The sequence below is a fragment of the Centroberyx gerrardi genome, chromosome 10 (assembly GCF_048128805.1).
Source record: "Centroberyx gerrardi isolate f3 chromosome 10, fCenGer3.hap1.cur.20231027, whole genome shotgun sequence".
Classification (NCBI taxonomy): domain Eukaryota; kingdom Metazoa; phylum Chordata; class Actinopteri; order Beryciformes; family Berycidae; genus Centroberyx; species Centroberyx gerrardi.
In genome coordinates, this window is record NC_136006.1 from 15245420 (window position 1) to 15267699 (window position 22280).

Sequence of the window (22280 nt, forward strand, 5' to 3'; positions counted from 1 at the left end):
TGGATGAAAAACCTGTTTCTCCAAAATGTCAAGTTTCAGGAACTAAGAAAAACAGCCTTGTATTTAGTTAGATGAAAATATATTTTTTTTGTTTTTTAGTTTAATCAATGGGTTTTCAAAGAAGTTTCACAAGCCCAAGAGGTCAGAGAATTTTCTAAACCCGTAGAGGACCATGTAATCCTTCAACTGAAGTGAAAACATGACACCAAAATTGTAGTCACAAAGTTTTCATACGACAACAGCGAAACAGAAAAAGGTTACGGTGAGAAGGGATGGCATGCAAATGTTTTCCTGATTGTGCGCTGTCGTAAGTGGTTGGAGTTGGAGTGTGTGGTGCGGTGTTCAGTAACACTGGTTGAGCTCTCCCTAGGGGCAGAGCAGATGGCGCTGAGGAGGCTGATAGGGCTCAGTAGCTGTGGGGATGAGTGGCCGTGCCAGCGCTGTGTTAAATGGGGCTTACCCACGTGCTGGGTCCACTGCGATGCCAACAGGAGTGCCAGCGCCAGTTGGGGAGCCGTTATTTGTGATTAGAGTTTTCCGGTACTGCACCTCCCCTCTCAGCTTCAAAACCTGGCCAAGCACAAACACAAACAGGAAAGGTGGATTTGACAACTCTAGTGCAATTATTGCGTAGTCCTGTCCAGATATGATCTTAGAAATAGATTCAGTGAGTTATCATCCCTGCCAAGCCAGGAACAACAGCATAAACAAAAGGACAACAACAGGAGAAAACAATGTGTCTCTCACCTCAATAGACTGGGACGCTGGGTTGGTGTAGTACAGGTTCTCAGTTATCCAGTCCAGGGCCAGGCCTACGGGGGAGCCCAGGATGGCTGCAGGGGCAAACTCTGTCCTGTTGGTACCGTCTGACTTCACCCTGTGGATCTCACCCTGCGGGACAGAGGAAGGCAGGACAATCTCAGTCATATGTTGAATGTATATGTGGAAAGTGAGTTTTTCTATAATTCAACTCTAATTAATTAGAGTTTATTGTGTTTTCAGTCATTTTTTATTGTGTATTTTCATTGTGAACCCTGTCTGCAAACCAAGTTTCCCTTACAAGACAACAAATTTTTTAATTGAATTGTGATATGTACAGTCACCTATGTACTACGTTATTCTGTAAGTTGTTAGTAATTCTCTGCTCCAACAACACCCAAACAAATTCCTGTACATTTACTGAAGTATGTTGATAAAAACATTCAGATTCAGAACTAAGAAAGACAGAGTTGCATGTCTCTGTAGATGTCTGTGTCAATGGACAGTGGTTAGACTTACCGGGTGCTCCACCCAGTAGATGGTCTGTTCGCTGTCGTCAAAGTCAACATCATAGCCGTTCTGCAGTCCAGCAACAGGGACCATAGCATCGCTACTCTTGTCATCCGGGTTTAGGGAGATGCCATAGATGATACTGTCCCTCACAACCACCAGGAAAGGATCCTCAACTTAAAAAAATATTTAGAGAGAGAAACATTCAATAAGCAATGACTAGCAAACTGCTGTTCTCATGGTGAAACAACAAAACAAAAATTGCTTCTCTGTGTCTCAAAGCTCTGAATCATTTAATACTTTAAAAATGACACCGCTGATCACAAACTGATTCATTCTGAAACAGAGTTATGAAAGCTTGCTTCCTGAAAGTGGATTTAGCCTGCAGTAGTCCAGAACCAAAAGTCACTTTGAGTGTATGGTCTCAGTTGCAAATGAGGGATTCTCTAGTCTGCTCAATCCAGGAAAACAGGCCTTTATCTAGAAAGAGGATTGACTGGTGAAAGTTTGTTCCACAATCTGATTTGCTTTGTCATCACAGATTAGAATCAATGAATGGTTGTGGGGCATTTTCATTCTTGGATAATCGTTGGCCTCGGGGGGAGAATGTGTTCTGCTTGGCTTGAATGGGCTGAAACCTGAGATGAGTTAAGCTGTTGACCTAAAGGGGACTCACTGGACTTTGAATTAAAGGTCCCTTGTCTCCTCGAGACCTTGAAAGACACGCTTTTATGATTCTTAATATTTACGACTGGAACAGGATTTTACAAGAGAATCTAAATGGGAGACTGTTGACAAGTCCCTGGATTAATCTAACATATGAGTTTTCAAAGATTTCTCCTCTTACTAGTATTGAGATGGCTGCACAAAAAAGCACACAAGAACCAGCACTGTGGAATTAGCAGGTTTGCCACATTACAACAATAAGCACTGCTGAGACAAATAATTAAGAATACATCAGCCTATCAGCTGCATCTGACCTGACTTCCTTTTTCATCAAACTGAGTGATGAGTGTTTTCCTCCGTTTGGCAGGATACATACCTCTGGCGCAGGTGATTTGGTCGGCTGCCAGCGTCCAGCCTGAGGGGCAGGCACACGAGTAAAACCTCGGTCCCACAGCCGAAAGCAGGCAGATATGGGTACAGGGGCTCCGCAAGCAGTGATTTTCACCTACAAATCAAATCACACATGCATAAGTGTGCATGGAAACACGCGTACACAAACACAAACCAGAGTATTTCAAATACAATGGAACCACTGTATATTGGCACTAAATGATTAAAATGCCTAAATTACCAGGCCAAATATTTACAGTTAGCTGGCTTACATGATGGCCAGCTGTGCCTGACTGAAACAACTGACATCAAATAATGATGATGGTTTTGTTTATGTTCATTATCTTTGTCATACCTGCCGGCTGCCTGGCTGGGTGTACTGCCACCAGGCCCATGGGCTGAGGGAGGTTGTACAGCATCACTGTCTGGTTCTCCCCATGCCACTTATGGGCTCGGATCACACGGTTGATGTATCTGTCGGTCCAATACACAAAATCCTCAAAAATGGTAATTGCGTGGGGATGTTGCAGTACCTTTTTATAGAGAGCAGCAAAAGAAAAAAAGTGTGTCTTACTCATACTATTCAACACAAAACGGTTCACTTTTAGATGATAATATGCACTAATTCACATCTATGATATGTGTAAATGTAATTCTGAAAACTTAAGTCTGGCATGCCATGCACTCACCAGGTCACTGGCCAGAACTTGCTTCCTGTTGTTGCCATTATAATCGCAGTAGTCAATGAAGTCCAGGTAGGCATCAGCAAAGTACAGCAAACTGTTGGGATAGTCTATGGTAAGACCATTGGGCCAGTACAGCTTGTTGCTTATGATGGTGGTCCTCAACTTCCCATCCATACTGGCCCTCTCAATGCGAGGGTTTCTCCCCCAGTCGGTCCAGAACATCAGGTGAGCGCTGCAAAACAAATGCTCCTCTTTTAACATCAACTGCTTCAAAACCATCTATCACTTTCATTACATTCCTACACTCATGTCTCACTGTATGTCACTGACCTGTCCCTTGGATCCAGCACCAGGCCTCGAGGGTTGGTGACATTTTCACTGACCAATACAGTCCGATGGGTGCCGTCCAGTTTAGACACTTCAATGGTCTCCAGGACGTAGTCAGTCCAGTACAGGTTCCTGCCCACCCAGTCCACAGCAAGGCTCTCCGTCACAGTCACTCCACTATCAAATATCTGTCCATAAGAGACATATTCTTAGTTAAAACACATTCAGGTACATCACTGATGAAAGCATTGTATGATTACGTTACTGCATGTAAAGCTAGGAATCAAACTTAAATGTATGAGCTAATTTTTCAGTGCAATATTTCTGTGATGACACCCGACAAACCGAACTCACCACAGTTCTATCACTGCCGTTCTTGTGAGCACTCCAGATTCTGTCCTGGCTGGTGTCAGACCAGTACACACGGTCAGTGGCTGAGTCGAAGTCTAGGGCCACGATGTTGCGTCCGTCCCGAACCAGCGAGCGGACCACGTTGGGCTGAGTAGTTATGTCATCTTGCACAATCTGATTTCGACTCGCCACTAACAAGAAAGCCTCACGGGAATCTGTGAACAGACACCAATTCCCCATCACCTACTTCTCGTTCTCATTTTAATGAGAGCACTCATCGGCTTTCGCATGTCTTCCAAAACTATACAATAGGACAGATAAACAGACCCTACTCAAATAGCAAATGGTTGAGGAATGCACTTTCATCCAAATAATGGCCTATTGTATTACAAAGCCTTTCAGCGGGTTATCTGTGTGGCAGAAGGGCTCATGTCAGGCACGCTCCCCATAAGCAGCCCTTTGTTGGTGATTATGTCCTAATTACCCCATCGAGGGCCAGTGAGTGACATATATGTTATTTGTCTTATCTAAGGAAATCAGAGCAGCGTGGAGAGAGAGAACGGAGAAGTCTCGCAGTCTGGGGGCCAAGCTCCCCCTCCACTATAGCTCATTCCTGCCCAACAGCCGCCACAGGGAACAAAACTCAGCTCTCTATGGGCCAATCACAGTGACAACCCCATCGCTGTCTCCTGGGGGAATGGGCTTAATTCCAGGATTGCTAATATGCCAATTTTCTAATTTACTGTATTATGAACCAAATGGAGTACAAACTAAATAACTACGATGTAATAAACAAGTACTAGCAGTCCAAAGTCCAAAGACATGCAGGTCAAGTGAAATGAAGACTCTAAATTGCCCATAGGCATGAGTGTGTTTGTGTGTAGTGTGGAATATGATGTAGTATATGATGTATAGTACGTATACAGTATGATGTAGTAAAAACAATGTATATGAAGTATGTATATGACCTAGTATAGGATGCACAGTATATGACGGGTATATATGTAGTATGTACAGTATATATATGATGTAGTACTGTAAATGATGATATGTAAAGCCCTTTGAGACTGTGATAAAGGGCTATATAAATAAACAAAACTAGACTAATAAACAAGACTAGACAATATGTTCTACATGACCAAAAGGTATTATGGAAGGTGCAATTTAGTACTGCTCTCTTTCACAGTCATACAGCAGGTGTTAGCCTTATCCCTCCTCACCTGAGGCCTTGCAGGTGCGCTGGTCTGCTTCGAGAGTGTAACCGTCCTGGCAGTGGCAGCGGAAGGAGCCTCTCTCATTAAAGCAGTGCTGGCTACATAGCCCAGGAGGATTACACTCATCTACATCCTCACAGGTCTTGGAGTCATTGCTCAGCTGATAACCCATAGGGCAGGTGCACTGGGCTCCAAACGGCCCTTGGATACAGCCGTGGGTGCAGCCAGCATTGTTATCTGAACAGCTCTCCTGATCTGGGGTGGGAGCATGGAAAGAGCAAGTTAGGCCCAGAAAATGGAAGATAATTAAACTTTTTCTGGCACAGGTATATACATTAAACTATTAAATAAATGTACAGGAATAAACAGAGACAAGGCATCTAGCTAATTATTTAATTAATGTGAATGCTTTAATGATCATCAGTGAACATCAAAGCACCAACTACTTCAGCGAGTATCTTTAGAATTTCTACTCTGAGCCAGAACTATTAAATGTTTACCAAACATCTACAAACAACAAGAATTTTCTTTTGATTGTGTTTTGAAACAAGTCTACGAACATTAAAATAGTTAAACAGGGATGCTGGGTGTTGTTGGAATGAATCAAGCCTACATGCAGCAGCTCTACCAATGATTGAGGGTTTGTTCCTACCTGGCAAAGGCTCGTCTGAAAGTAGTGAGAAAGGCAAGAAAGGAAAATCACAGATCATTTTTAGGTTAATACAGGTCAAATCACACACATGCATGATTTGAACACAAGAATACAAAGACAAACAGCAAACACTGAACATAAACTTCTTTGTGATATGATGCCCATGTTGTTTACAAAATACAACAACTGGTCAAATCACATTTACGAAACAAAAAAATCTATTGAGAGTTGAATCATGTGTTTGTTCATGTGATGTGAAAATTGAATTGAATTTCAGGAGACCAGCAAACTTGCCAATATAATAAAACGATCAGGTCATTCTGATAGAGAAGGAATGTATTCCATGTGTCAGCGGGCTGACTAAGGGCAGAAAACCAGAGAGGAGACACTTACTGCACAGCGGAGACTCGTCAGCACCGTTGGGGCAGTCAGGCGTGTTGTCACACACTCTGGTGAGGTTGACGCACACGCTGTGGCCCGGGCACTGCCACTGCCAGCTCGGACATCGGAAAGGCGGCGTGGGACAGTCTCGTTCGTCACTCATGTCCCTGCAGTCGTTGTCCCCGTCGCAGAGCCAGCCGCGAAACACGCAGTTTCCGTTGTCACAGCGGAAGAGCGAGGAGGGGCAGGTGCGAGGCGGGCAGGCGTGGTGTTCGTCGGAGCCGTCCTCGCAGTCTGGGTGGCCGTCACACTCCCAGGTAGACGGGACGCAGCTGCCATCTGACTGGCACTGGAACTCACTCTCATGGTGGCACATCCCCGGGGGCCTGGTAGCTGGGACACATTAGGAAGCAGCACAAAGAACATGTTAGCAAAGCCCAAAAATAATTTATATACAGTCAAAAGGTTAGACACACACATACCTGATTGAATGTACTATGTTTTTCATTATCTTAAAGCCATTTTGATCAAAAGGCTTATGCTTAAATGCTTGAAATTTGTTTTTTAGACAAATATAAATAGTGTTGATGCCTATGTATGAATTTCTTTCCAAAGCCTTTGCCTTTCCATCGAGGCAAAGGGCGGCTACTTTAAAGAATCTGAAATATAAGATAGTTTTGTTTAACACTTTTTTGGTCACAGCATAATTCCATTTGTGTTATTTCATAGTTCTGATGTCTTTACTATTATTCTAAAATGTGAAAAATAGTAAAAATAAAGAAAAATGCATGTGTCAAAGAAACAACCTTATTAACAGCCTTATTACATAATTATGAGGAATTGAGTGATGTGATATAACCTCTGACCAAAGGCAATATGTAAGTACTTACGACAGCCTCGCTCGTCTGAGCGGTCATTGCAGTCAAACACCCCGTCACATCGGTAGAAGGAGTTGATACACTGATGACCGTTGGAACACTTGAACTCATTCACAGTGCAGTTGTAGACTGAAAAATCCAGTTGAGTATGTTAAAGTTGAGATTCTATACTTCTGCAGTTATGTATACAGAAATCAATTGTGCAACAGAGGTAATAAGATCAATGACATAAGAGGCTTAGCAAATGCTTGTTAAATTTCACTGTACATTCAATTGACCTCTATAATTTTCCGAGCATATTTCCTGGCAAAGACATAGAGTGTCTGTTGTTCCAAGCTCCGGCCCACAATATCTCTGAATGAGAGGCTGACCTGAGGCCGTGGTGAAGTTTACATGGTCATGAAATCTGATTCAGTGATCCCTTCAGATCTTATTAGCTTTATGAATATAGAATTTTTTATCCAACACAAAAATCTATGGACTCGACCTGCAATCAGATTTTATCAAACACACACTTGACTGAATGAGGTGACCTGTTGTGACCACCAGACAGGACCAACTATGTGTATCCAAGGAAGTGCAGCACGGTGTGTACAGACAGTGACAAGACACTCACTGCAGCCCTGCTCGTCAGCCCCGTCCACACAGTCCCTGTCGCCGTCACAAACATAGTTGGGGTCTATACAGCGGTGGTCTGGACACTTAAACTGGCCTGGATGACATGTGCTTGCCAGATCTGTCAACACAAAAACACATATTGTCAGACAGCAATATGGGCTCATTTAAAAGGGTACAACGGAGGTTCCTATGAGCTTTTCTTGTCAAATAATCACATACTGCGGTTAAAAAAAATGTGATCCTAAGATTCAAAACAACTGAAAACATCGTACATCTTTCATATCAGAGTGTAAAATCATTTCATCATGCTTCTCCCTTATGCTGATTAATGGTAACTGTGTATCCTATAGGCTGCATTGCTTCCACAGCAGCTTCAAAACAGTTTAAAAGTCATAGATTGTAGTTTTTAGAGTAACCCATTTTCCTATCAGGGGACACTGTTCGTCCAACTTGTCTGCAGTATTTTTGTAACAATTGTGTTGTTCTGTTTCACATCTGTTTGGAATTTGTTTCCAGAAATACAATTCTGCCATTGTAAATCAAGACTCTCCTCTCTGATATGGACTAATCTTTTTGCCCCATTCTTGCCTATATTGAGTTTGAAATCAGCAAAAGCAAGCATTATTTTCAGAGCCTCAAGGCAAAAGCTGTAAGCTTAAGTTGTACAGCCTTTACACAGATACTCACGGCAGTCAGCTTCGTCTGAACTGTCCCCACAGTCATTATCAGTGTCGCACCGCCAGGTATTTGGGATGCAGCGGTGGTTGGCACAGGTAAACTGACTGGCAGGACACGTGCCAGGCATCTGGGTAGGGCAGTTCCGCTCATCACTACCATCAAAGCAGTCATTGTGCCCGTCGCAGCGCCATCCTGCAGGCACACAGCGCTGATTGGCACAGGTGAACGCAGAGGGGGAGCAGGTGGAGTCTGAAAAAAAAGTGGAAATGAGCTCCTTGATTAAACATTCCAGTATTGTATTGAATGAATTTCCCCGGTGGCATGAAATTGTATTCTACTGTGGACAAGTCTAGCCAGTCCAATCAACCAGATTTACAAAACAAATGCATTACTGTTAATTCCACAGTTGACTTCATCGCTGTTGTCATGGCAATCGTCAACACCATCGCATCTGTAACTGTTGGGGACACATTTGCCGTTGCCACAGGAGAAGGAGTTGGCTCCACACTGCAGGGTGGGCGGCTCGTTGGAAGGGTCCTCCACACAGGTCTGCTGGTTGGGCGACAGCTTCATGCCATATGGGCAGCCACACACCCTCTGGGAGTCTGGGGCTGGGAAGCAGAAGTGGCTGCAGTCTCCATTAGGGTTTGCTTGCCTGTTGCAGAGGTTGGAACCTGAGAGGGGGAGTGGAGTGTAATTACCATGAAAGTGATGGACAAGTGAAAGCTGCAGCTACACATGAATTGCGGAGTGAGGAGAGCAGTGAATGAAGCTACCCACCAGTCTGAGCGTTGGAGTTGAAAGACTTGACGTGCATGATGTGGCTGATTCCTCTCCTGATGATGACCATCTCTCCACCATCGGTCTTGCGCACACGTACAATGCCACCCAGACGCCAGTCAGTGAAATATGCATAGCCTGGATAGGATGGAAACACCAGGGCACAACCTTTATCTCTCATCGCCTCCGTCTCATTTATGGTTGAGGTAATAGTAATTGCTCTTTTGACATGATCATCATTAAAGCAGGAATGGCAAACCATGGTAGAAGCTCATTACAAAGTCATTGCCCTTGAAATTTCCAGCTCCCTATTTATTTAGATCAAAATATATCTCTTTGTTTTCATATACTAGAGTGTTAAGCTTGACTTTAAAACAAAATTACAAAAAAAATTACCTTCAAAAATGGTGAGACCAAATGGATGAGAGATCTGAGTGATGCGGTCCAGAGAAAGCCTGTTCTGTCCATCAAAAGTGCTGTGCTCAATTTTATCAAAGAAGGCATCCACCCAATACAGACGCATAGAGCTGGGTGGAGATCAAAACACAGAGCCAAGAGTTTAAAATAAACACAGTCACACAAATACTGTCAGGAGAAGGATTAGAAATGATCGCTGCTATAATAGGCTTAATGAGATCTTGGATGGGTGAATGAGTAATAAAATTATGTCATCACATACACCCAACAACACACACACAAACACACACAAACCTCCATCCTCACTCAGTTTTTGGTATAAAACTATGAAAAAACTAGGTCAATCCTTAAGCCCCTGACATCTTGTGAATTAAATATATTTTTTCACTGAGTATTGCTGAAGAAGGAAGAATGGTGTATTGTGGGACTATTCCCTTGGTCGTGTGGCTCTAGGACCTTTGGCTCACCTCCAGTCAATAGCTAGGCCGTTTGGCCAGCCAAGAGTCGTGTTTACAATAGACAGGGCATGTGACCCGTCACACCAAGCCCTCATAATCTTCGCTGGGCGGTACCAGTCAGTCCAAAAAATATACCTGCCAAGGAAACAGACACAACATGACTCAATATCTCAAATATTTTAGCTCCTTTGAAAAGAAAAACTAGATGTGTGACAAAATACTTTCTGAGGAATATTTACGTTTTATTTTTGAGACCTCCATACTGTAGAGCTTTTCTTGTTTAAGCCTTCTTCTTAGTGTTGACTACAATACCAGCCTTCACACCGAACTAATCTCAGCTATTAGACACAGAGGCCTTATGACTTTGAGACTATGGGAAATAACCACTTGTTCTAAATAAAGGCTCCTTTTATCAGGTGGGGGCTTAATTTGAGAACATTTTATGAATGGTTGGGTACCTCTTGTGTGATTTAAGGTGTGTAACTAGACATGCATAGTCAGTTTTGCTAAAGCTTCCATGTCGTTAAAAGCAAAGGTATCTTAGCTACAAATCCTAGAGTTAGCTACATTCTACAATTAAACAAGTTCACATACTAAATATCATGACATCTGGTATCAGAAATATTTCATGAGTACTAAGCAATTATTATAATCTTCATGTCTATGTTCCCAGTCTTATGGTTTTTAAGATGTCTAAATGTTATAAATGATCATTAATAAATGAATAATCAGTCATAAATCTGAAAATGTAAATGATAAAAATTCAGTACACATCAGCTGTGACCGGTCTAAAAGAGCTATCATCTAGCAAGATCAGGGCAGCAGGGTGCCATAGTGAGTAGGAAGTCAATCCTACGACCAGATGGCCCGGGTTCAAGCCCCTGTGACAGCAGGCACCCAGTCTGCTGACGTGTCCCAGAGTGAAACACTGAATCCCTATCAGCTCCAGACTCTGACCTCCCTGTGGAGGGGGGAAAGCAAAAAAAAGGATTCTCCTTCTGGGAACAATAAGAATAATTCTCAGGTTTTATTTTGATTTACCCAATGATAGGATGCACCACAATGGACCTGGGGTTGTTGAGGTTGCGTATGATCGCTCTCCTGGACTTATCAGCTAGCTTCATGACTGATATGCTCCTGTAGCGTGGGTCAGTCCAGTAGAGGTTCTTTGAAATCCAGTCGTAAGCCAGGTCCTCCACTCCATCCACCCTATTGGCTGCCAGTACCTCCCTGCCTGCGCAGATCAAAGCAGTCAGACCGCCATTTAACTCAGAGATGAAAGAGGAACACATTTAAATAAATAGACTGTCAGCTTGCATTTTCACCATGTGGACCAGACAGAAAAAAACTAGAGCAGTCCCAAAAACAACATCACTGATCAGAGCAGTGATGTTTCTTTTTTTGTCTGGTGTGATTGTTCACGGATTATCACATTAGTAGCTACTTTAGTACAACACTATTAGGAGGTAAGTTAGAAGATAAATTCTAGCTGTGTTGATTACGTGGTCTATTTTCCACTGTCTGTACTCCTGTCCACTCCCTCCCCCATAGTACCAGTCAGCCCCATCAGGCACTCCCCTAACTCCCTGTGTAAGCCTGGCTGGATCACATGGTAGAGCTCTCTGCTGGGAAGGATATTATCCAAGGATGTAAACATGGTAGAAAACACTGCAAACATATTAGATAGTGATAGCCACAGCAAGTCTTTCTCAGTATTATACCACACTGCAATTATGTAATTAGGAACTCCAAACTGTTTAGCCTAACATTTCAGTTCCTCCTTTTAATTCTACCAGACATTCATCACTTCAACTAAATCAATGCACAAGATTCTCACCAGTCCCATCCACTTTCTGCTTATAGATGATGTCTTTGGCTGTGTCTGAGAAGAAGATGGCATCGTCCTCGGCGCTAAAATCCACACCAACAAAGTAGGAGGGTGTTCCAGTGACGGGCAGGATGATGTCCTCCTGAGAGGAGAGGTTGAAGGGGATCCCTCTGACCGCCAGCTGGCTAGAGAACAGCAGGAACTGCCTCACAGCTGGAGATAGTAAACACACAACCATAAGCATTAAGATAACCTTTCATGCCAAAGCTTTTCAGCCACATGTGGAGACCATAATACAAAAGATGAGGTAAAACAAGTTGAAACCATTGTTGGTTGCAATACAGGTCAGTTTGGGTTAATCCATGAATCCCTAGGCTGTTAAGGAAGATTTTATCCCTTAAACCAGGACAAGTATTTAGCCCTATTTAAGTAACTAATTCCTTCATTTTAATGGTAAAGTGTTGTTTTGATTCTCTTACCCACACATCTCTTGCCATCAGTATGCAGGTCGTAGCCCATGCGACATTTGCAGCGGTACCCCAGTCCTCCGTTGTCACTCCTGTGACTCAGAACGCAGATCTGCTCACATCCACCCCTGTCTGCACCGCAAGGGTTTGGAACTAGAGACAAGAATCGCAACAAAATCCCAATCACTGGCAAACTAAGATGAGGTGAATCATGGGATTATGAATTTATGCAGGAAAATCTATCTATAGCTCTTTCTCTAAAAACACTTGTAGCAATTTCATGACAGAAAAATTGTGCAAAATCGTAGGAAGTAGTGACTCTGAGCCGCATCAGGACAGGACCTAAATCCAAATATATGTTTTTCCTCAGTTAGGGGCTTACCATATGGCTGCCTTAGCTGATGTATCACTGCCACTCCGTGTGGGGTCTGAGGTGTAGTGTAAACCACTTGAGGATTGGTGTCAGTGAACTTGTTGGCTTTCATCACAGCCATCTTGGTCCAGTCAGTGAAATAGACGTTGTGCTCAAACAGACAGATGCCAAATGGGTGTGGGATCACGGAGCCTCCATGGACTACTGTTTTTCTAAAAGAGGTAAGGACAGAGATTCAGAATTACAAATGTATGCACCTTTCTAATTTTATCCTAAAGAATTCTTGTGGTTGTGCACTTTATCCTTTCATATGGTAGTAAGAATTTCACATTGCGTTCTTTTTGAAGGAGAACATATGTCATGTTTACCTATGAAGCCCATCATATGTTGCAGTTTCAATGTAGTCATAGCGACTATCAACCCAGTAGATGCGCTTGGCCTCTATGTCCAGCGTGATACCAGCTGGCCAGCCCAGTTTGGTCCCAATGATCCCATAGCGGTTGGAGCCATCCATGTAGGCCCGCTCCAGTCCCGGCTGTCCATTCAAAGCCTCCCAATCTGAGAAGAACATAAACCTGGGAAAGACAGGGGGGAAAAAAGTTTCAATCAACCAGTGGGCTCATTACATCAAGACTGCTATGTACAGCTGGGCATGTAGAAATGCCATGTCGTGTATTCAACCAAAGATAAAACATAAGAGGCTTTCCGCTGTTTAATTAAATCCAGCATCCGCAACATCACAATATGTAACCAGGTGGGCGCCTGTGAATCTTACCAAAGAAACTGTACGTTCATTTACGCTGAGCAATTTACCTGTAGCCACCTGGCTCTCCTCCCCCCTTGAACTATACTATTGGATTACAATGAGGGTCATCACTTACATTGCTCCTCACTAATCCACCAGGACAATCTGCTAATCTCACACACACCCCCATTATTCCATGCCAATGAAGCACGACACAGATACTGTATGTAGGGATTGGGAATGGGTGGACGGACGGATGGAAGTTGGGAGATGTGCTTACCCGGCAGTGGGGTCCACCGCCAGCCCTCTAGGGTTTCCCAGGTTTTCAGTGATGAGTGTGACCCGGTTATTTCCATCAAAGTCCACCATGTCAATCCGGTTGACGCTGGCCTCCACCACATACAGCTTATTGTTCACCCAGTCCACGGCCAAGTTCTCAGGGTAGTCAACTGATACATTTAAAACCACCTGCATGTTGGAACCGTCCATATCCACAGAAAACACCTGTCCACAAAAGAAAGCATTGTTGTCAGGAGATTAGCCCTTCAGGGATCGAGGCTAATAGAAATAAAGGGAAAATATTAAGATAAAGGATATTTAAAGACTATGGCAGTCAACATCGGTCATAAGTATGAAGGACAAGGTAAGAATGACATAGGATCTGCATGTCATATTTTGTTATTTTTTTCAAGAAATTACTATTATGAAGACATGGGTTTAAATTGCTTGTTTGTCCGTTTTGTCTGTCCGGTTACATTTGGTGCCTGTGGGCCAGTGTTCTGAAACTGCTACTCTACCGATACTAAGATGGCACTCGTTTCTCAAGGCTTCCAGCCTTGGCACCATGCAGCTAGTTAGGGGAGTACTGCTCTTTACAGCTCTGGTTCTTTTGAAACGGGATCCAGACGTCTAAAAAGCAGGATTTTCAAGTGACCTGTTTAAAGAGAAACTGAAGATGTGGAAATAGCCTGGTAGTTTAACCTTTCTGGTTACATTCACATGCCCTGTTTGTGGTCTCCCTACTTTAAATCTGTTGACATGCCGCCATGGACGTGGTTGATATACACAGATACCCAGTCCCAGCTATGTCCCAGCTTTTCAGCCCAGTGGCAGCAGTTCAAACCATTGAGAAGCCAAGGCATAGACTGAACAAAGTCTTTTTAGCTGGCCGAAGAATGCATATAACTGGACAGACCCAGTGAAAACAAATACTGCACGATTACTTTGAACAAGATCGAGTTACAAAAATTGCACCCTGGTATGTGAACATCATACCAGTATATCAGACAGGTTTCAAGATTAGGCCATTTGGATTCCATTCCACGTCTACTTCCCCTTCATTATGACCCAGCCACTAGGGAGCCAACAGCTATCCCTTTATTACAGTATCAACAGTGCTGATATTTTAAAGGATAACAGAAAATTCTGCCTCGGCCAGTTCCTGTACAACTCAAGTATTTCCTCAAACAATAAGCCGGTCTATTCTCCATAAATTGTTCCTCAGGTATAACAGTACCTTTCGGAGGGGTTATGCCCTAATGCATCCATAGAAGTAAATGGGTAAAGGAAAACATTGGATATGGAAAGTGGATAAAAAATTACCTTATTCTGAATGGTATCAGTCCAGAAGATCCTATGGAGGTGGTAGTGGAAATCCACTCCCACAGCAACCCCTCTGTTCTGTGAATGGACCAAAGTGCGCAGGTTGTTGCCATGGATGTCACCTATCAGCAGGTCTCTGCCATTAGAGAACACCAAGGACGGGACTCCAGCTGCAGGGGAGAACAAAATATTAAGTGATTTACAAAAAACAGCATGAATAATTCATAATATCTGAGTATTTCAGTCTAGAATATAGAAGTATATATTTGACCAGAAATCAATTTTGCACTAACAGAGTACATGTATACTCAATTGATGCATCAATGGAACTGATCCTATCACAACGTAAAACTGAATTTGCAGAAGATAACACGTTAGTTCAGGCAGATCCATGACTCAGTCTCATGAAGCCAAGGTACTTTCGTTTGCCATTATCATCAAACACTCTCCTTGCTACTGGGCTAATGCTAAAAGGCAGAGAGGTCAGTCTCTCAGTCAACACTCTTTCTATGTTACACAAAGGCAAGAGACTGACTAAAACAACATTCAGTGCGCAACAATGCACCAGAAAGAAGCGCAGACGTTCGGTACAGCAGCCAGAGGGGTTGGCAAATAGGAAAGGGGGCTAGGCTAAGGGGCCTCCATTTGGTTGGATGTGATTTAAATACAAAGAAACATTCATTCACACATTCAACATTCAAACATGTGAAAAACAATCTGTGGAAAGAGAGAGAAATGGCCACTCACATGAGACGTTAGCTCTGCAGTGTCTGTGCTGCTCCAAGACGTAGCCCTCTCGACAGCTGCAGCGATGGGTGCCTATCCGGTCCTCACACAGCTGGTCACACACGCCCCACATTGAACAGTCGTCAAAGTCTTCAGCATGAAATCAAATCAAAATCACAGCAGACTAGGGTCAAACACTGATATGTTTTCTTTGATTCAGATTACACGTTCAATGCCATTTTTGAGATGATATCATAAATATCTGATGTTATGAAACCAAATAGGTGTGTATCAACATTTAGCCTGAAAATATATGTTAGACATCTGATATTGCTGTATTTATTTAAATCTGTGCCCACATTACTTTCCTGCTCTTCCTCTTCATATTTTCTACATTTCACAATGTGGCTGTACTGCTTCCATATTATGTAGGATTCTGATCATACTATAACCCCGAGCACCTCCGAATCAAGCTTGATAGTAATGCAAGCTAACTTGGATTTCATTGTAGGGTGACAAAATTCTCATTTGTTAAGTGTACGCAAGGATACACAAAAATGTATTGCTATATTGTATGTATTGCTACTGGATCTTCCTGGCCTGATCAGGCTCATATTATGATCAGAATCTGACCTAATATGGGTGCACTACAGCTACAGTGTCAATATTTACATGCATACTCCGGTTAAGGTCTTATTCAGGTTAAGCCGTTTCCATGCACTTTTGTGATTGATAACAGAACAATGCTATCCACCTGTGGTCTCCGCCCACAGGTAGAAAGCTTCACCCGCAAAAAGGTGTGAAGAGGTGCACCCACCAGCTACTCCCTTCCTCTTTTACTGAGCAATAGTAGGTTGCTTCTGATACATGGGAAAGCGATGATTAAGCCAGTAGTAATCCTTGCAATCTCCTCGACGCCCCTGACAAATGACCTGATGTTACAGGCAATTATACTTTTCTAGGTTGACATCAAAATGTTCTCAAAACCCTGGTCAAGCCTGAGTTTACCCAGATTTTGAAAACCAAACCAGTGAAAGGAGTAAGATGGAGTAAGAACTACAATATCATGCCACAGTAACATGTTTAATATTGGAGTAAGCCAGGCATCTTAACAGGGTTTCCCATAATTGGAGTATGAGCTAACCCAGGTTATTCTATCCAAGTTATGACATTACACATTACCAAAACCAGGTTATTTCAGTAACCAGTTAAGAACAGAATTCTCCATGCATGTAAACGCAGCCAATGTGTATATGAAGAAAGGATCTCGAAAAGACTTCAAAATCCTTTGGCTATAGTGCAGTCATAAAGTGAATGAACGTTATGTACCGATACAGGAGCGACTATTGTTGTTGCTGACGATGTATCCAGAAGGACAGGAGCAGGTTCCTCCCTCAGGGGAAGCGTGACAACGATGTTCACAGCTTAGAGACGCACATCTCCAGATACCTGAACACCACAGAGGACACAACACTAGTGAATGAATATACTTTAAGAACTTCTCTCACAAGATAGATAGATAGATAGATAGATAGATAGATAGATAGATAGATAAACATATAGATATGATAAGATATTAGATGGTCTACTGTGCACTTGACATTAGTTGTGTCGGTACTGACTGCAGTTGCGCCCAGTGGTGGTGTTAGTCTCATCCTCTCCCCCGGGACAGTGGGCCGTTCCATCACACAGCTGATCCATCGGGATACACAGGCCAGAGGATGGACAGGGCCATTCTCCAGGGTAACACTCACGCGGGACATTATCTAGAGACAAAATAAAGCCTTCATCAGTGTCTGGGCAGACTTAAATTGAGAAGAAAATGGGTCTGCAAATGGGTCTGCAAAGGAGTTTTACACGTCACACTGGTGGGTGCGCAAAAAGATACTCAATGTGTGAGATATGCATTGAGGACAGCCTTATCTCCACAGGAATGCAGCGCTGAACTCAAGGGAATGGTGACTCAGACTTCATTGTCTGGGAAATCACTGTCACTTTAAATCGATGCGGGGGGAGTGGAGCTTTGAGGGGGTCACATGGGGGCTCAGAGGGCTTCTGCAGCCCATCCTCTAAAAACACACACTCTTCACAGCAGCGTGGAGGAATTCTAAAGCCCTTTGGAGGGCTGTGCGATCTTGTGCCACAAAGAGGCATTTGAATAACACACTTAAAGGAGCACAGGCATAGCGCCTTGCTAGCCCATACCAACCATGGAGACTGGAGGTGAATCAGGTTCACACAGAGAGCTCAAGTTGTTACCCATTCAAGTGTTCCTCTATTTAACCAGCCAAACGTCTAAGGGTTCTATGTGTAATATTGAAAATAAACTAGATATGTGACGACTGTATTTGAATGGTTTCCCACTAAAGCATCCATACCACAGCCTTTTTCATCTGCATTGTCTTCACAGTCATCCTCTCCATCACAAAGCCAGACTTGGTGGATACAGCGGCCACTGGGGCAACTGAAGTAGTTCCCTCTACAAGTAGGATACGCTGTAGGAGAAGGGGAGAAAATTAATACACAGAAAAAAAAGGAGTGTATCAATGTGGTTTAAGATAAGAGTCATCTAAGGGAAGACAGACAAGGGGGAGAGAGGGAGGCTACATACTGCAATTCTGCTCATCACTTCTGTCTCCACAGTCATCATCGTGGTCACAGACGTAGCGTTGAGGAACGCACTCTCCATTACGACATGGGAACAGGCCCGTACTGCAGTGCTGTGCTAAAGAAAACAGATAGCAACAAACACAACAACCATTTAGTGATCATTTAGTGTCATGCTATGGATGTGATTGTAGATGAAGCCATTAGAGAAGTCACACCTTTTTTTATGCTTGCTGCAGTTTTGCTCCACCCTCCAAGTGAAGTTTCTTTGGGGAGGCTCAACAGTGGCTACCACTTAAACTGTTTGTCACTAAAGTTGACCAGACACTTACTGCAATTTGCCTCATCAGAGCCGTCCCGGCAGTCCAGTATCTGGTCACATCGCTGGGTCCGGTTGAAGCAGGCTCCATTAGCACACCTCAGCTGTGTACACTCAGGGTAATCTGAAAGATTATTGCATTGCCATCAAAACAAAATTAGTCAATTTTCTGAATATAAACACAATGAATATCGGGATGCTTTCCTAACTGTGAGGTGGTACAAGTTGTCTCAAGCTTCCTCACTGGCATGTCTACGCCTACGCTCTTATAAAACTATTAACTGTACAAGCAATCATGCTGTCTGAATCATTTCTACTTGTAACAGAACCTTGGCTGACCCATCAGACATTCATTATCATAATTCTCCTCCACAGTACGCTGCTTTTAAGTGTGTGAAAATTAGCACAAAGGCTCGTTCTAAGCATTCTGGTAACATCACGGAACATGTGAAAAGCTAATGAGGATAAAAGACTAAAGTTTACTATTAACACCAGCAACAGCCACAGCATTCTTTATGCAATTGTGAGATTACCACAGTGTGTAGTGCTGCGAGTCTACCATGTCGGCACAATAATGGAATAGCAGCTGAACTTCAGCTTGACTAATCCACCAAGGAATCTGCAATCAACCTCTGACAACAAGAAGCATATTGTGGCCCATTCTGTCAGTCAGCGAGCCTCTTAATCTTAACAAATTGATTAAAATGCCACAGGAGCCTGAGGTAAAAAAGGTAAACCACCCTGGAGGAGACTTACGGCAGTCTCTCTCGTCAGACCCATCTGAGCAGTCCGGCAGCCGGTCGCAGCGGTATTCTCCCGGGATGCAGGCCCCGTTACTGCAGCTGAACTGGTCACTGGTGCACGTCCTCCCAGCTGGGGACAGAGTAGAGAGTAACTTAGCAACACATAGAAAGGTTTTAGTCACATGTTGATTAAATGCAATTGAAGTTTGATGCACTTAAGATACGCATTGTTCCAATACTCAAATCCCTTAAATCTCAACTCAACAGCAGGAGTATGATGACTTATATGTTGTCCTAAAGAATCTATTGGTTTAAGATGCGTTGAATGCTCATATTGTACAAAGTACTCACGGCAGTGTTGTCGCTCATCTGAGCCATCCTCACAGTCCTCCTCATCATCGCACACCCACACATCTGGGATACACTCACCGTCACTCAAACACTGGAAATGACTCTCATCGCATGTTACTTGAGCTGTGGACATACACACAGAATATCCCATCATTTACTGTAGTTGACTGTAATCTAGAGTTGAGGGTGGAGTGACTTAAATGACAACCCTGCCAGGTACTGTGTCTTGGCCTACAATGTGATATGATGAGTAACTCACGGCAGTCCTGTTCGTCAGAGTCATCCACGCAGTCTGATGTCCCGTCACAGTGCCAGTCCCCTGGGATACATCGGCCTGTCCCACAGCGGAACTGCCCCAATTCACATCCTACACACAACCAAAATAGGATTAAAATGTTAGATAACCCTGCACTTGATTTCAACCTTATTCTCGAATGCTATTACAACTTTCATCCAAAGTGGTCAATTTCTGAAAGTGTCCATTAATCTGGTGATGGCAATAATGCAATTTAAAAAAAAGCTTTTCCCTTTTAATGTTGTCCTGAATTGATAAATCCTTATATATTTTTTATAAAAACATCTCAAGAGTCATGAGGGCGTGGGGATGCCTTCCATTGATGAAGCACGCTGTTAACAGCATTGACAAGCCTCGGAGACAAGCGTGCCAGCCATCCCCCAGACAGTTACACAACCTTCACCGCACTCATCCCAAGCCTCCTTTTGATGTTCTCACTGAGTGGCATCTGTGGAGATAAGGTACCACCACTCTACCTTCCCTGACGTTTTCCAGGAGAGATTGACTCGGGCAACATAGTTCAGTGGCAGAGCGCTCTGTCAGACCCGTCCAAATAGGAATGTGCAATTCTGATTGTCTCTCTCTGACAACCTGATTTATGGCGCATGCTGTTCCTGGTCAGAAATGTAATTGGGATAAATAGTGGTACTGGGTGGTACCGCAACCCTTTCAACCCAAATTCTTCGCTGAGAAGAGATGTAAGGTGGTGGTTGGTGGTGCATGCCTGGGGTTGGTGGTCTATCTCTGTCCTGTCTTATCCACTATTTTAGATACACTCTCCCTTCTTCATCAAATAGCTCCCTAAACTGGCAAAACAAACATCCCACTAAAAAATATTATCTGTGTCCTGGTAATACAGTTCTACATGCTGTGGTGCAAACTTAGTTTTTAATATTAAGATATGCAATTAGTTTAAAATTACAAATACAAGTAATTATGAAACTGAGTGGGTTAATGAATCATAGACTACATGTTAGAGGTTCAAAGGGTATAAAAAGCTGTGAAGCTCTGCAAAAACATTTCCTGCTCACACGTGTAAAAGCCTCAGTAACTGAGTAGGTCCCTTTGACAGGTAAAAAAAAAAAAAAAGCAATTCCTTAAAAGAAAACTACTAAAACAGACAAATCTCCTGCAAAATAACAGCCTATTCACTTGATTAATGTTGTGTGAGTGAGAAGTTTATTGTATTGAGAGTCAGTGGTTTATCATCTCCTTTATGTAATGTACTCTTTAAAGATGGATCACTTACACTACAGTTGCAGGGTCAGTGCCTGTGCTACTGCACTAAAAGCCTTGCAATAGACTCATATCATGGGTTCTTGTCTCAGATTAATTAGCCAAACTGCCAAACTGCTTCACTACCAACCCAGCCAAACAGGCTTCATATTTAACTCCTTCAGCAGGCATCTGGGAGGCAATCCCTTTTCCTGCTCAGTTTACTAATGATAAAATTGCTCCCCATCTGCTCAAAGGGAGCCTTTGTTGCAAGGCAATGATCCCAGAGGTTTCAGCATCATCTATAACATGGCAGGTAGGACAAGTGTTGCATACAGTATAGGAATGGCACAGAGATGTGTTCACTACACAAATAAGAATATGTTTTCTCCCCACAATAAAGGGAGTTCACTCCAATGCATAACCACATCAAATTACTGAACGTCTAGATGACACTATTGTTTGCAGTGTGGACCACAAAGTTACAAAAATCTGACAAAAATATAGCCATAGCAAAAATGAAATACTAAGTAGCAATCTCATATAGCCTGATACTGGAAATAGAAAACTAATGTAACAGATAATCACATTATCCTAATATCATAAGAAAACAAATCTAAAGGTAGAAATTAAAATAATATCTTATAAGAAAACAATTTCAGTGGGAGGGAACTGACAATATCTGCTTGGGATAGAATGAGATGTTCATAGTTGCTATACATTAGCCTAGGTTAACAACTTAAAACGCATGTATGCCAAATGAGAAACCTATCTGCTAAGACTTTCAAATGCAGCCAGTGTTTCCTGACAGTATCACTTCTGGGAAAGGTGACAGACACACTAGAGCCGAACCTTTCAGCAGCACTATCTTGTGTGAGAGTTCTTCTTACATTCCGTAAAGAACGTCTTCTTTGTAACATTTCCTTAATCCCTAAATTTCTATGTCTTCATCCTGACAAAGGCACAATTTGACTGTGTCAATCAATATTAAGGAAAAGTTAAGGGCAGGGTGACTTGAATGGTGCAAATCTGCTGTTAAGAATGTAAAGTCGGAGGACTGGTGCTTTTTTATTTCGTTAGGGTCTTTGTTTCGGCTGTTTTGCGTAATTTGGTGTTTTCTTTTTCCTTCTCTCTGGCCATGTCTTTTCTAATTAGCCAACTTAAACCCACAGCAGGCGAGAGCCCCACACTATCCATGGAGGAAGATAAGGACGCCCTACTACTGCCAAACAAAGAAGAGCAGG

The 22280-nt window shown here is 42.9% G+C and overlaps 1 protein-coding gene across 1 annotated transcript in view; it reads right to left on the reverse strand.

The window, feature by feature from the left end:
- Positions 1-22280, reverse strand: part of lrp2a (low density lipoprotein receptor-related protein 2a) — a 48299-nt gene that overhangs the window by 22760 nt on the left and 3259 nt on the right. The window contains exons 2-34 of the mRNA XM_071925288.2: positions 19786-19893; positions 19527-19649; positions 19189-19305; positions 18446-18556; positions 18118-18231; positions 17885-18001; positions 17129-17272; positions 16836-16955; positions 15528-15656; positions 14781-14950; positions 13459-13682; positions 12802-13008; positions 12443-12645; positions 12073-12213; positions 11603-11806; positions 10807-10999; positions 9775-9900; positions 9287-9417; positions 8891-9028; positions 8503-8784; positions 8120-8359; positions 7431-7550; positions 6827-6943; positions 5949-6329; positions 4910-5158; positions 3693-3904; positions 3342-3526; positions 3015-3243; positions 2681-2858; positions 2312-2440; positions 1279-1445; positions 748-891; positions 461-570 (exon numbers count right to left, since the gene is read on the reverse strand). Of these exons, the coding sequence (XP_071781389.2) occupies positions 461-570; positions 748-891; positions 1279-1445; positions 2312-2440; positions 2681-2858; positions 3015-3243; positions 3342-3526; positions 3693-3904; positions 4910-5158; positions 5949-6329; positions 6827-6943; positions 7431-7550; positions 8120-8359; positions 8503-8784; positions 8891-9028; positions 9287-9417; positions 9775-9900; positions 10807-10999; positions 11603-11806; positions 12073-12213; positions 12443-12645; positions 12802-13008; positions 13459-13682; positions 14781-14950; positions 15528-15656; positions 16836-16955; positions 17129-17272; positions 17885-18001; positions 18118-18231; positions 18446-18556; positions 19189-19305; positions 19527-19649; positions 19786-19893 (5563 nt within the window). The remainder of the gene's footprint in view (positions 1-460; positions 571-747; positions 892-1278; positions 1446-2311; positions 2441-2680; positions 2859-3014; positions 3244-3341; positions 3527-3692; positions 3905-4909; positions 5159-5948; positions 6330-6826; positions 6944-7430; positions 7551-8119; positions 8360-8502; positions 8785-8890; positions 9029-9286; positions 9418-9774; positions 9901-10806; positions 11000-11602; positions 11807-12072; positions 12214-12442; positions 12646-12801; positions 13009-13458; positions 13683-14780; positions 14951-15527; positions 15657-16835; positions 16956-17128; positions 17273-17884; positions 18002-18117; positions 18232-18445; positions 18557-19188; positions 19306-19526; positions 19650-19785; positions 19894-22280) is intronic.